The sequence below is a fragment of the Habropoda laboriosa genome, unplaced genomic scaffold (assembly GCF_001263275.1).
Source record: "Habropoda laboriosa isolate 0110345459 unplaced genomic scaffold, ASM126327v1 scaffold478, whole genome shotgun sequence".
NCBI classification, from domain to species: domain Eukaryota; kingdom Metazoa; phylum Arthropoda; class Insecta; order Hymenoptera; family Apidae; genus Habropoda; species Habropoda laboriosa.
This window is the reverse complement of record NW_017100618.1, coordinates 197777-212148: the sequence shown is the minus strand read 5'-3', so window position 1 is coordinate 212148 and position 14372 is coordinate 197777. Positions and strand designations below refer to the sequence as shown.

The 14372-nt window shown below is 40.3% G+C and overlaps 1 protein-coding gene across 1 annotated transcript in view; it reads right to left on the bottom strand.

Annotated features, from left to right (window-relative positions):
* The window catches only part of LOC108576744 (neuroligin-1-like), a 171931-nt gene extending 159016 nt beyond the window's left edge, over positions 1-12915 (bottom strand). Inside the window, exons 1-2 of the mRNA XM_017939797.1 lie at positions 12767-12915; positions 10909-11039 (exon numbers count right to left, since the gene is read on the bottom strand). Coding sequence (XP_017795286.1) covers positions 10909-11039; positions 12767-12915 — 280 coding nt within the window. The remainder of the gene's footprint in view (positions 1-10908; positions 11040-12766) is intronic.
* Positions 12916-14372: the final 1457 nt, after the last annotated feature.

The following is a 14372-nucleotide window of genomic DNA, read 5'->3' as shown; positions in this document are numbered from 1 at the left end:
CGGGACCATTTGCGTCGAATAACTCGTGCTCTCCGCGTCAACGATTGAACTGTATTCTCAAAACTCAGCGTTCTTCCATTCGGAGCAAAAGAAACTCTCGGGGAAATCGGAAGAAAATTAATGCCGTGGCTATTGTGTTTTGGTATCTTTGTATTGTTTTAGTTGTGAGAATAATTGTTCGAGAAAATTACATTCTTTGTGAGAGTGAGAGAGATGATAATGATATACAGAGTGAATCGCCTAACGTGATCAGCCTATAGAAAATATTTTGTATGTCGCATAATATGGTTCAAAGAGGCCTTTAAGATGGTTATAATACATTTTTTTGTGAGTCTCTTTTTTTGAAATTTTCAGGGTCATCTTTAATTTTTTATAGATAAATCTAGAATTTTTCTGAAAATTTAGAATTATAGAATTTTCTAGAAAATATCTGTTTCTCCACCTGAATTAAAGAAACAGTTAAAAAGGTATCCTAGTAAAAAGATATCTTAATAATAAAAAAAGTGTAGATGTCATAGAAAGAACTAAGCATAAGAATTTTTGTAAGTTAAAATTGGAGACATCGCGTGTTATCCAGTGTCACAAAATCACTTCTTGTATATCTTTCTTCGCCGTATCATTCCTTCAGATAAAAAAATATTGTTTATTATACTCGTTGAATTCTTCTCAATGCCTGCTATATCATAGTCAAAAGTACGGTTATGCATGAAAGAACCGAAGACCTTTAAAATTTCGAAAATAATGGACTTGTAGCGAAGCGATCCTCCTTGGCTCTGCCACCAAGGGGACAGCCTAACCGCAAAGTTCTCGCTAGTTTTCACAAAGGTTTCTTTTTATTTGTATATATACAACTTCTGACCTGAGTCCTTCCAGTTCCTCCCGTGTCTAAGGCACGGGTCTCCTAGAAAGCCTTACTGACGAGTCCACTAGGAGGCCCAGGACGAAACGCCCTAACCTTTCCTTTTCCGCCTATCCTCCATCAGTTTCCTAAAACCCTCCAGACTGATAAAGAACGAACTATAATTATACTAAGGCCTCTTGGAACCATATTACGCGACGCAAAAGAAATTTCAATGGATCCACTAACAACAGAATAATCTAAGGTAATCACGTTAGGTGGTTCACTCTATATGTATATGAACCATTACGAATTTTCCACATTCCAAGTAATCCTGTAAACGAATGATAACACGACAAGAACCAATTCGAAAAATAACAACGAAGTAAATATTCCCCAAAGAAGTGACAATAAATTCTATATAGAAGATAAAAGTTCCACAAAGGACGAATTCCAAAATTCGTCCTTCCCAAATGAATCTTTCTGCAAATAAAAACAGAAACTTCACCCGAGCATCCAGCTGCCAAGTATTCCACTCGAACACTATTACACACTCGACAACTCATAAAGCAGCCATAAAGCACGTCTTTCGTTCCAATTGCCTCACTCAATCCTCTTTCCATACGAAAACAAAGGACACTTTTAGGATAAACGTAAAAAAAAAAAACGAAAAAAATCCTCCTTAATCTCCTTAATGTGCATGAACGTTCTTGAACAGAGGATTATTGTTACGATTTTATTTCGCGTGTCGAGATGATTCATCGTTGGTGTATCGCGGCCACGTCTCTAAATAAACGCGACGAACGAGTGCAGAGTGGATCTGCCTGCGAAACTGGCAACTTATTGGCGACATGTGCGAAAGTTCACCCTTTTCACTCCCCCTTTTGCCCCTCACGCCGCTATTTCCTCCACGTTCCTGTCCATTTCCGTGTCTCGCTATTGCCACGTCACTATTTCTCTGTCCAGGACTGTTGTGTTCCTCCATGTTGTAGCATGTTGCCCTTGTCACTCCTCACCGTGTCTCCGTTTCCACGTATTTTTCTCCGTCCTTCCTCCTTCAACTACTTTCACGTCCTTATTCTCTGCTTTTCTACATCTGATACAGTTCGTTTCTCCTCGGAGCCTCGCGTGTCACCGTTCTTACGTTGGTCTGTTTTTGTCTTCAGAAATTCTTCTTCAGCGTTTTCTTCCAGCATTTCTCAAATCTTGCGTATCTTTATTTTTTTTCTTTCTCGTGAATGTTTGTCTATCTTTGCTTTCAGTTCTCCTTAATCACCGCGTCTCTTAAACCTCTCACTTCTTTTCATTTTTTTGCGCCTACGGACGCTTGTGCTCTTGGAGTCTATAGGCGTTTTGAATATTTTCTCGCACTGTGACCTTGGTGCCTATAGGCGTTTTGAATATTTGTTCCTTAATTCTTAATTTTTGCCCATTGCGTATTCCTACCTTAATTTGCAAAACGATAAGTTGAAAAATTTCAACTTTTAATTAAAAAATTTCTAAAAACTGTTAAAACGACAGAAGAAAAGATTTTGCAGCCGCGATTGAACATCCACCGTCTGCGACGCGCGTTACGTACTAAAATTTGTCGCAGCGAAAGGGTTAATTTTTCTGTTTATAAAGCTGTGTATTTCTCTTTAGAGCTTCTTCATGTTACACATCTCCATTTATTAGAATTCCTTCCTTTGTAAGCATTTTTCACATTTTGTTTGCGTTTATCTCTGTACTTCGCTTTAATACAATTCTTGCTCTCTTTATCTCTCTGCAAAGTCCTACCACATCCCTGTTTCTCCATATTTTTCTCTATTCTTCCCTTTTACGTCTCTCTCACGTCCCAATGTTTCTCCCTTTCCGTTTCCACTGTACTCTCTCTCTCTCTCTCTCTCTCTCTCTCTCTCTCTCTCTCTCTCTCTCTCTCTCTCTCTGTACCTCTTCCAACATCGTACATTATACTTTCTCTGTCCTCGTCGTCCCAGGTACACATGAATATGCAAAAGCGGGCTCGAAACGAACCGATGATATTTCAGCGTGGCTCTCGCCCTGGGCGACGTAAATTTCGCTTTGTCGATACACACCCCGGCCACATCTACGCGCTTCTCGCGCGAGTGTGAGTGTACCGATACACTGGAAGCTTGGCTGTAATGTCGAGAATTGATACGCGGTAATACGATTTTCGTTCTCGCTTCTAGCGATCTATGATCGAGCCTCTAACGATCGACAAAGTACGACCGCCGGTGAAATAGCGCTGATCTTCTTGAGTTCAACGTAGCAACGGTCTAAGCTCCACCGTTCGTGCAGCTATTTTTCATCCACCCGTTCGATATTTTCCCTGGTCGGCTGGTTCTTGCTTTAAACGAACCCGTTTCTGAAGAGAAGGTTCGCTACTCGGGGAACCTAGGGCAATCATTCTGGCTGATTTAGAGGAGCACATGTGTGTGCATGTGTTGATCAATGTGAAACTCTTTTCGTGTGTGATTTAAATATGGAAAGGAGAATTGTTAATATTGACTGAGTTTCAGGGATTTCGTTGAATATTGATTTAACCCCTTAAACTATGATTTCTTTTCTGACTGTGCATATAAGCGTTAGCCATTTAATGTTTTAGTACTGTATCAGGTAACAAGAGCTAATCTGTTGCAGATTAATTATATTTAGGAATCCTTGATCTTACAAACTGAAACGAAGGTCAGGATTACAATTAATTTTTCTCACTAATATAACTATTTTTGTTACATCTTGACCAGAATTTCTGCCACGAATCTGACACATTGTTGTAGGTTAAAGGGTTAAATGTTACTTAATGAATTTGGAAAATTTTAGGATTTGTATAATGGAAAATTTATTTGCACTTTTTGAGGATTTGAAATAAACATTCATGAACGGAGTGGAATTTTGACTCGGCAAATATCGTGAAGTTAATGTATCACTAAAGCTTCTGTACATACATAGAGATCAGAGCAAGGATTCTCATGTTGGATGTTTGCTCTGTGCAATCCCAAAGAAACAAATATCCTGCACAAACCGACCATAACCACCTTCTATTAAACCCAAAATTCGAGCACATCAATTTAAACAGCTCACAACTGCAAATCTTTCACAAAAGCCTGTATTATATTTCCTCAGAAAAATGTATAAAATGCAACCCTGTTTTCTTTTTGCAGGAAATACTGTAAAATATTATTGTGGATAAAATGTTTCAATTCGGTGTCAATCCAATGTTTCAATGCTTTCACAGGGAAATATTTTAATCCTTGAATTCTTTCACAAGGACATATTTTGGTATCCTTTCAATTCTTTCAGAAAAAATATTGCAATTCTTTCACAGAGTAATATTTCAATTATTTCAGTTTCTTTCACAATTTGCCAGAGAACAGCGAAAATTTGCAAAAATCCCGTATCTTTTCATCCGCATGAACCGTTCAAAACAGTGAAATCAACAATCACAAAATCCCACTCCCTGTGTTCCAAATTTCACCAAGATTATCTTTCGGTAACTCTCTAAAAAAAGAGAAGAGACCATTGTCCACCGAAAACCTCGAGACCAAGCGCATTCTACATTAAGCTCAGCGTTAGGAATACAAATGGCGGGCTGAACGATGAAAATTTCAATTCGTTCGCCACGACTTGTTCGGCCGCTGGTGCTCTCTTCATGTATTATTACCGGATCCCAGGGATTCCGTAGGAAGCAACGGCGATAAGGGCTGCGCGGGAAGGGACGGAGTTTCGTTTTCAAGCGGACCTGGCCGCGAACCGGTCCCCAGGGAAGAAGCTGGCCAGGATTATAGGAAAATTGGACGACTTCCTCGTAAAGGACCGCTGGACAGAATATGGAACTTCCGGTCGCGCCGACCATGCACAGCGCTGATCCTTGTCCACCGTCTGCGTGGTTGAACGTGACGATGAACGCCGCAAATGGAATATCGATGAGGATGGTGCTTCACGCAACCAACTGATCCGAAAGGATATCTTATTGCCTCGTTTGCGACTGTCACTGGTGAAGCTTGGACGAATTTGGCGTTTCTTTGAGACGGACTTTCAGAGTTCAGGATAGGTAAAGATTCTTTGTGTTCTGAGTGATGATACGAGGTTTGTGATGGTTTAATTTTTGAATGTACACCCATCCCTCCATTTGCGTGGTACTCTTTATACGCGGTACCCTTATACGCTTTATACATTGAATTTATTACATATCGGAGAGACGCAAATTCTTACTTGAACGTACTAATTACACAACTCTCTGACCCTTTTTGTTTTTTTTTTAACCTCTTGTCCTACGATTTAAGTTTTACAGTACAGATTCTGACACCGAATCAAATTTATTTTGGTTTTCTGAAATATTCTTATTGTTTTTATTAACCTAGACGATTTAAATATTTTGTTCGGCCCCACTCCTTCCAAGGAAAAGCGCGCTAAGGGCGCAATGGAAGGGTGAGTGCCACTCAAGGGGCACGTTGATTGGTAATTTGTGCGTACGTGAAAAACCAATCAGCGTGCCTTCTTGTACTTGGCGAGGGAGTCACGGCGGACTCCGGAAAACGTTGGGGACTCGAGAAACAATTCGCAAACAGTCACTCGTGCGAACAAGACAATCTCTCCAGCCGTTTCAAGTCCAAATCGAGTCTTAGACACAAGTCGTCAATCGTTCGTGACGCACTCTACGTTTTGCTAACGTTCGAGCAAGGTAGATTTAACTAGTTACCCAAGATTAGTTTGGCGGGTAATAAGTCGTAACGCGAACAGTCTGAAACGATCAGACACGCGACGCGACGCGACATATTTTTATAACTTATACCTGTTTTTCTTATCATATTTTTTTTTCCATACAAGCAGACGATTTTTGTCCGCGTAAAAAAAATGAACGCGGAACGGTCAATCCGCGTAAATGGAGGGATGGGTGTATATTGAGATTACACAGGGATACTTGACGATAGACTTTGAGCTTCTGTAAGAATTGAGGGATTGAGCTTGTTTCGGATGTTGCTTAAGTCTGTGAATATTTGATCTGTAATACTTAAAAAGTTGTGATAGTGGACTTTGAGATTTTACGAGGACTTCAGACTTTTTATCGTTTTGGATGCAAAAATTGTGCAAAAATTTTAATTACGTTTGTTTGCGGTGTTTGCAGAGTTAGCACAACTTTTAAAATTCCGCGTATCTTTGCAACATCAAGAAATTAATAGATCGAGTAGGTAGCCACGGAAAGAACGAAATTTACAATTAGCAAGAAATTCGCGCACTTTTCCGCGACAAGCGTAAAGCACAAAAGAAAGAATAAGTAGAAACACTCTGCGCGGGTTTCCGGATTAATTCGGCCAGTTCGGTTAAAATAAATTACCGGTTCTTTTTTCAGTAACACTCGAAAGTTTCAGTTAAACGCTGCTTGCAAGGACTGTTGACTTTGTTTATTCGTGAAATAAAATAACTCATCGCGTATACATATCGAACGAAATATCAAAAATAAAAAGTTTCTGAACCGGAATGAAAAAAAAAAAAGATATCGTAAGCGATGACCTCGACGAATGGAAAGCTAAAAATAACAATTATTCATCGCGAGAGTAATAACGGCGAAACAAAACAATGAAAAAAAAAAGAAAAAAAAGAACAAAAAACGACGCAGGGAAAATTCGGTGGGCGTAAAAACGTGTTTGATGGTCAGGTAAATTCACCTTTACACTCATGAATATTTGATCGGCATTTTTTGAATATTTAACCGGCCGTGTGCCCTTTTTTCCCTTCAGCCCGTACCAATTTGTATCCAGCTGCCTCCTCGTATAAATTTCCAGCCGGATCGAGATGCGGGATTCGATAATTAATAAAAACATAATTCATCCGTGAAACGCGACAGTGGAAACACAGGATGGCAAAGGATGGGGAAGGGATTGTTTGAGGGAAGTCAATGATAAAATTTTCCCGGGGAAAATTATTTTCATAAATTACGAGGGTATACGCGCATTCTGGGGCACCGAGATGTTTCACACACGTTTAACGTTCCTGAGCTTGAAGTAATTTTGTTCCATCGATTGTGTGTACTTTATATATACGTTCAATTGTTTTTGATTATATGTTGTGTATTATGCGAAACATGACCGTTCGCGTACCGTCAATCTCGTTTCAGGAAATTTCGAGAACCTGCTCCAATTAATTGCGGGTCAATGCATTCTGAACAACTTTCGTCGAGTGGCTGTTGTGATTACGAAACTCGCATGGAATTTTATTAACACTTCCCTGATAAATTCCTCTCGATATGTTGGTAGTGGCTGTTCCGTCCGATACGGAACACTGTAATTAAAGATTCTCGAAGGTTAGTTTATGACATGGACGTGACAGACAGTTTATTTTCGTGTTTAGTTTTCGTTAATAGTTTCAGAGTCTTATTTTTTCTATAACCGGCAATTTGTGCCTTCGCGATAGTAAAGGTATTTTTAATCATTTCGAGTTTTTACACAATAGCTTTAGAATTTCGTTTCGTTCGTCTTAATAACCGACCAGGTCATAAACTCGGTATTTCCGAAAGGTCGGCTAAAACATGTGTATAACGGTCCTTGTAGTTAGGAGCCGACCTGGAGGAATTTTCCGCGACCCATCGAACCTTCGAGAAACCCCCTCCCATACTTAGTGCCCTCACCCCCGCTCTGAGAAGGGCAGGAAAAAGGGGGTTACTTACATTTTAAGGAGACTTCGTAGTCGAACACTCAAGGAGATACTTCGTAGCTTACCATACATGGATTCACATCGCAACCATAGACACAACTGTACCCTTGGTGCATTCACAAAATACATTTCATATCACTCGATAAACAAATACAGTCCACTTTCTACACCTTCGACTGGGACTTCAACGAGTGAAGTTCCTCCGCGTCGTTTAATCGTCGCCAATAAACCGTCGACGCTGCGACGCACATACAGTGGCTCTTCCATATACAAACAGCTTAGTGGATGTTTTCATTAGCTTTTCATTACGTTAAACCGTTTGTTTATTAACATTTTTTAAACGTTTAAACATTTTTAGTACTACACTGGTTTTTGTTGTGTTCGATCAACGTTTTTCTTTACCCCAGAGAATATTTTTCACATATTTATTTCGCTAAATACAATCGTTGTTAATTACATTTTAACACTTTACCGACCGGTAGCCTATTAATCGGCTTTCTGCCGCCAACGCTTACCGACCGGTAGCCTATCAATCCACTTTTTTTTTCGCCGACGCTTACCGACCGATAGCCTATTAACCGGTCAAAGTTTGATTTAACATTTCTACAGGTATAAGAAAAAGCGCGTATATTCCCGCGCAATAGCTTAGAGTCTAAACAGAGCCGGTGTGTCACCGATGTATCTGTGGCTGAGTGACCGGTCGAAAGTGCGTAGAATGTTCAACCGCTACCGGTCGGTAAAGTGTTAATATCATATTCTACACATCAATTGAATTATTCACGTATCGAGAATTATTTTACCATTAGAAATTATTTGAAATATCTTTTTGAAACCTTTCAATTACTGTTCATTTATATGTTAAACATGTTGTAGGGGATAAAATATCACAAGAAAATCAGTTTCAATTAATTATACGATTCAGAAAAAAGTGCGACCGAAAGGAGTCTCGAACTCGAGTAGTCTCGGTGGTATTCAACGACACTATCCATTACGCCACCGAGACCTCGTGTATAATTTTTGCTTTCTGACTACATGTACTCGACGGACTTACTATTTCCTCCTCAGATACATCTTTCACCACACGATGACTCATAAACAATCACTTATATCATGTTATTTCTACCAACACTTCATATCACCCTTGTACAACCAATATTTTTTTATTTTTCAATATTTTATTCAATGTTTCCTGTTCGCTCGTACCAACGACCGAACAATACATCGTCCTTTTTCTGTAGGAAACGGTACTTGAACAAAGCAGTCTTAGCCGGCATGACTCATGAAGTACTTTATTACGCTAAAAATCTCGAAGACTCGCACACCTGAACACCACATGCGCCAAGACAATAAACCAGACCCTCGACACCAGTAATCCTAGTAATATAACAAATCTAACAACCCTCCCCACTTCCACACCACCAGACAGACACCCCTCAAGCATCCTGAAACACCAATCACCACACACTTCCACCACCTACGACACGTAGGTGTTTGCCGCCCCGAGAGGCATTTGGAATTCCCCAGACATTGCGTCTTATACTTCCATGCAGCAGATTCTGTCTTATCCCCGGCTAGTCACTGCCCCGAGACGGGCGATGGAAAAATCCAGCCACGCCGCTGAGCGTTTTCAGCGGATGAGCCCTTTAGTTACGTTGCCAGTCAAACCGGGCAAATACCCCGACGTCGACTGCCACCGCATCCACGGGGAACCACCGGAAGGCGAACTCACCAGTATACGCAAGTACTGCGCTCTGACCCCGTTACAGGTGAAAGGAAAAGTAAGGAAAGGTAGTGGATGGGATGGAATAAGGAGATGATGGGGAAAAAGGGTAGTTTGGTGGCAGTCCTAAAGAGTTACCGGTGCTGCATAAGACTGATCAGCCTGAGTTCCCGGGCCGCATGGGGGCCTTTCGCCCCGTTTTGGTTCCGTACGTTCCCAGACTGGGCCGCAGCGATGCTGTGTTCGAAGCTCAGGATGCCTAAGGTCCGCTAAGCCCTGGGTGTCCTGAAAGTGGGATTGGCTTACTTCCTCTTGATTTTCTACAGTAGCTCTTTTGCGTTTGCCTCCGTGTCTCGATCCCATTTTTACAAACTTTCGACCATCAGAGTGATCAGCTGGTATACCGATAAAATATCTTATTAGAAAATTTCTAAAATCTAATCTATCAATACAGTTTTCTTGTCTCTCTTTCATTTTTTTTACGATATATATAGTATGCATTTGAAACTGTTACATCTAGCAAGTGGAATATTATTTTTTTGTACCAGCGAATAGATTTTCTCGGACATGAATAATAAGAAATTACTTGGTCCACCCATATAAGTATTATATTTTGCAAGATCTTTTAGCTTTACTTTGGTTTGGTTGAATCTATTAGTCGTTTCTATCTGTACTGGGTGGTAACGTGTAGTTATGCTGCAGACTTCCCTCTTATCTTTCCACTTTGATACATATACTTGGCCTTTTCATTTCCATATATGTTCACCTTTTTTTAATTTCCTCCCTGTAATTTCTCTTGGATTCTGTCGTCTATCAGCACGAAGGGTGCCCGTACAGTGAGTTCGTTTCTCTAAAAGTCGGTTGCATAATTCTACAGAATTATAAAAATTATCCATAAATACATGATGTCCTTCATATAAATATGGATCAAGTAGGCGGAGAACTAAAGATTGTATTTTCGGAACATTTGTTTCTATATTAGTTTTACCCTTATATATTTCGATATTCAAAACGTAGCCGTCTGGGGTACACAACTCAAAAAATTTTATTCCATATTTGGCCTTTTTACTTTTCATGTATTGCCGAAAGCACAACCTACCCTTGAATAATAATAATGATTCATCTAAGGATAGGTTTTCATCAGGATACAGGACAGTCTGAAAATTTGCCACTAACAAATTGAGTAACGGTATTATTTTATTCAAGCGATCTTCAATTACATCCTCCGTTTCACAACTCAAACAACGTAAAATTTGTTCGAATCGCCTTCCCGACATTGTTGCAGAAAAAACAGGATGATAATAGAGTGGGTCATAAGAAAACATTCGTCTTACTGACGGAAATTTCACTTGCCCTTGTAAAAGACAAAGACCCAAAAATTTCCACAATTCTGTAGCATCGAGGGTTTTCCAACGACTTTTCCTACTATATTTTGGAGAAGGTAGATCCTGTGTGGCAAGTCTGTTCCCATAATTGTTAGAGGAATTTAAAATTAAATTCATTACATCCTCGTTCCAAAGCGTTTTAAAAACATTAACAGGTGTTATACCTTCCAAAAAATCAATTTTCACTCCTGATAAATTTACATTAAAATTAAAATCTGGAACTTCCCTCGTTTCTTCGACCCACTCTTTAGCGTTCTGTATTTCATTGTTTCCCTCGTTAGCGACGTCAGTTTCAATAGAAATATCCATAGTACTTTTTATTTCTGATACTTCTTCTGCACTCCTTTCAATGTTATCAGGATAGTAACTCTCATCACTGTCACTGGAAGCTTCGGATATATCAAATATTTCTTCCTCATCTGTCTCATTTTCATATATAATCCGTCTTCGTTTAGTACGATTCATTATTATATTGAACTTAAAATTCCTAACTACACTAAACTACACTAAATATTATGCTAAGAATTTAAACAAACTATTTCTCTAACTATGAAAATAATCTGGACTCATTCCCGCAGAGAGGTATAATTCTGACTGCCAATCTCTTGTTTCTCTACATATTTCTCACCAAAAAAACAAAAACAGATCACAATAATCGTATGTTTGTTTCTATATTCTTGGTAAGATACATTTGTGTGTATTCAAGACGGTCACAGACATCTTGCCATTATATGGAGAATCGACAGCTATGACCGTCTTGTCCCAATAGACGATCGACAAAACGACGGTCATAGCCGTCTTGTCCGCGAAAGGGTTAAGTTTGCTTCACATTCAATTAGCGTCCTAATAGTTACGAACGGTAGCGTACATCGCTAGAGAGACAAGCTTGCATGTTGTTCGAATATTTTCCCGAGTAATTGTAACTCGATCATTCTATCGTGCAACCTGAATACTAACCAATTTTTCTCTGCTACCGTAGAGCAGATGAAACAAACCTTTCTCCCAATTTTCCCACAAGTGTTTCCAAACGTGCGCCAAACTTCAAAAGGCCACTTTGAAAATACCTTGTACTTAATTTCTGGTTTGAAAAAAGAGAGAAATATCGCTCGAATGGTTCGGCAGGAGTAAAGGGCTTGCCACGTTCACTGGTAATCCGTAAATTTGAATACCGTGAGTCCGATCAGAAATTTGGCGCGGGCGTCGCGATCCGATTCGAAAAATATTTTCTCTCTAATCCTTGAACCCCGTCTGTTCCCTCTCTTTCGCCGTCCACTATGCAACGCGCTCCTTTTTTTTTCACCCCGTCCTGCTTCATGAATATGGAAAATTAGACCTTTCGGTGACGCGATCCGCGTCTACCCCTTTTCCCCACCCGTTTCTCCTTTTTTCGTTGGTCGCCGTTCGCAAATTGATTCCGCGCAAGTGGTGCCACGTCGCTGTTGATTCAAACGGGACGGGGAAAAGGATTGCTTTTGCATCAAGTTCTCCGCGATGAAAATTGAACTTCATGGAATCCTGCTAGGCAGCTAAAGTAGACGTTGCCGAATGGATTCGTGTAGGAGGATGCTTGGAAAAAGGAGGTTCGCCGCGAAATTTGAATCGAAGTGTGGGGATTGTACGATGTTTGAACTGTTACTTCGATAACGCCTGCTCGTATTTTTGCTTCTGCAGAATTTTCATTCTTTCGAGGACTATTGGAGTTTGGAAATTCGCGAGTTGAAGTACATTTTCGGAGCAGAAAATTTACCGTACTTCATGTAAGAATTATTGCAGTAAGATAGATGGTAACGAGAGATTTTTAGTGAAATTCGAGAAAATCTGTCACTTTTGTCCTTGATCCCTTCCAACGATTTTTATCCTCCTCGAAGGAAAATAGACCTATTGAAATTATGTACGTAACTTGAACTAAATATTCTCAAGTTTAATACTTCGAGAGCAGAAAGTCCGCTCCATACCGCTTTTCAATGTTCTACTGAATTCTTATCGGACTCTCTTCTTGCAAGACGATCTTTTACCTCGTCTTCAAATAGAAGGACCATGATGAAAAGGACGCAGAGCGTTCTTGGGTAACTGGTTCTAAGATTCTACCAGGGGGAAAAAAAATAAAAGGGACGGATCAGTGGGTAGGAGAGAGGAGGTCTTAACAACGGATCAAGATCGTTCTCTACTCACCCAGTTCTGACGAAGTTGGCGAAGTACTGCACGATGCTTTCGGAGAGTGCCACTTCAGGCCTGGTGTAGTTTCTTGGGAAGTGGCCGAAACCGTCGACCAACGGAGCGCCAAAGACGAACGGTAAGTCCTCGCCGTGCACCGAGCCCATCTTCTGGAAGCAGAAACGACGGGGAATGATTAGTCCTCTGAATCACGAACATCGGCGAACTTTTGGTATAGTTATAGCGTAGTATTCAATTCTACGATGGTCAGATTCTATTTTTGGAATGTTTCGAGCATAAGGAACATTGGGGGAGTTTGGAAAATCTGGGAAATTAGGATGCTTGGAAAATTTTGAAAATGCGGAAAGTTCGGAAGATGAGGAAATTCGGGAAGACCTGGAAAATCTAGGGAACTGGGATGCCTGGAAAATTTTGAAAACAGGGAAAATCTGGAAGCTTAGGAAAATTTGGAGAGCTTAGAATGTTTGTGAAATTGAGATGCCTGGAAAATTGAGAAAACGTGGAGTGTTTGGACAATTAGGAAAATTGGGAGGGCTTGGAACGTCTGGGAAATTGGAATGCCTGGAAAATTGTGAGAATATGGTGAGTTTGGAACATTAGAAAAATTCGGAGGGCTTGGAAAATCTGGGAAATTGGGTTGCTTGTAAAATTTTGAACACGCGGAAAGTCTGGAAGCTTAGGAAAATTTGGAGAGTTTAGAATGTCTGTGAAATTGAGATCCCTGGAAAAATGAGGAAACGTGGAGTGTTCGGACAATTAGGGAAATTGGGCGGGCTTGGAAAATCTGAGAAATTGGGATGCCTGGAAAATTGTGGAGAGTTTTGAAGATCAGGAAAATTCTCAATATTTGGAAAATGGAGATTCCTAGAAATTAGTGAAAATGTGGAAAATCCGTTTATATTAATGACATTCAGAAATCCAGAGAATTGTGGAAATGGAAAAATTTCGAATTTTTAAAGAATGTCAAACATTTCAAAAATATTAATCGAATTTTTGCTACCACTGACTCAAGAAAAAAGATTAGAATTCAACAAATAAATCATCAAACGCGTTCCAACAACTGTGGCTAGCCATTTCTTCGCTCTACATTCAACTTTCAGGATGTAAATATCACCACCCTCGCAAAAGCTCGAAACCAGAGGTTCCTGTGCCGCTTTTCCCGGCAGCCCGGTAATTATTCGCTCGATGGAGGAATCCACGAGGCAGTAATGCGTCGCTTAACGGCCCCAGGAGGGATCTACGGATTTCGCCGTAGCCTCGATCACGATGGACACGTCAGGTGGCGGTAATTCAATTTCTTCGGGTTTCGAGCCCTTTCGCACGAAATTACCGACCTCCCCCCTGGTCCTTTCACCCTGGTTGCAAGATGAAACGATCAGTGGTGTAATATCTGAAAGAGCACGACCACGGGCAACGCGACACTTTTCCGGATTCACCGTTTCCGCTGACGCAGATTTGAGAATTTTCGAACACGTGGTTGAACCAAAGAATTGGAGAATTTAAAGGGACTCGTGCTTTGTGAAGGTTGCAATCACTTTGATATTTACAGTTTCGACACGGAATGTTTATGGTTGCTTCGTTAATATTTCAAAAGTTTCACTTC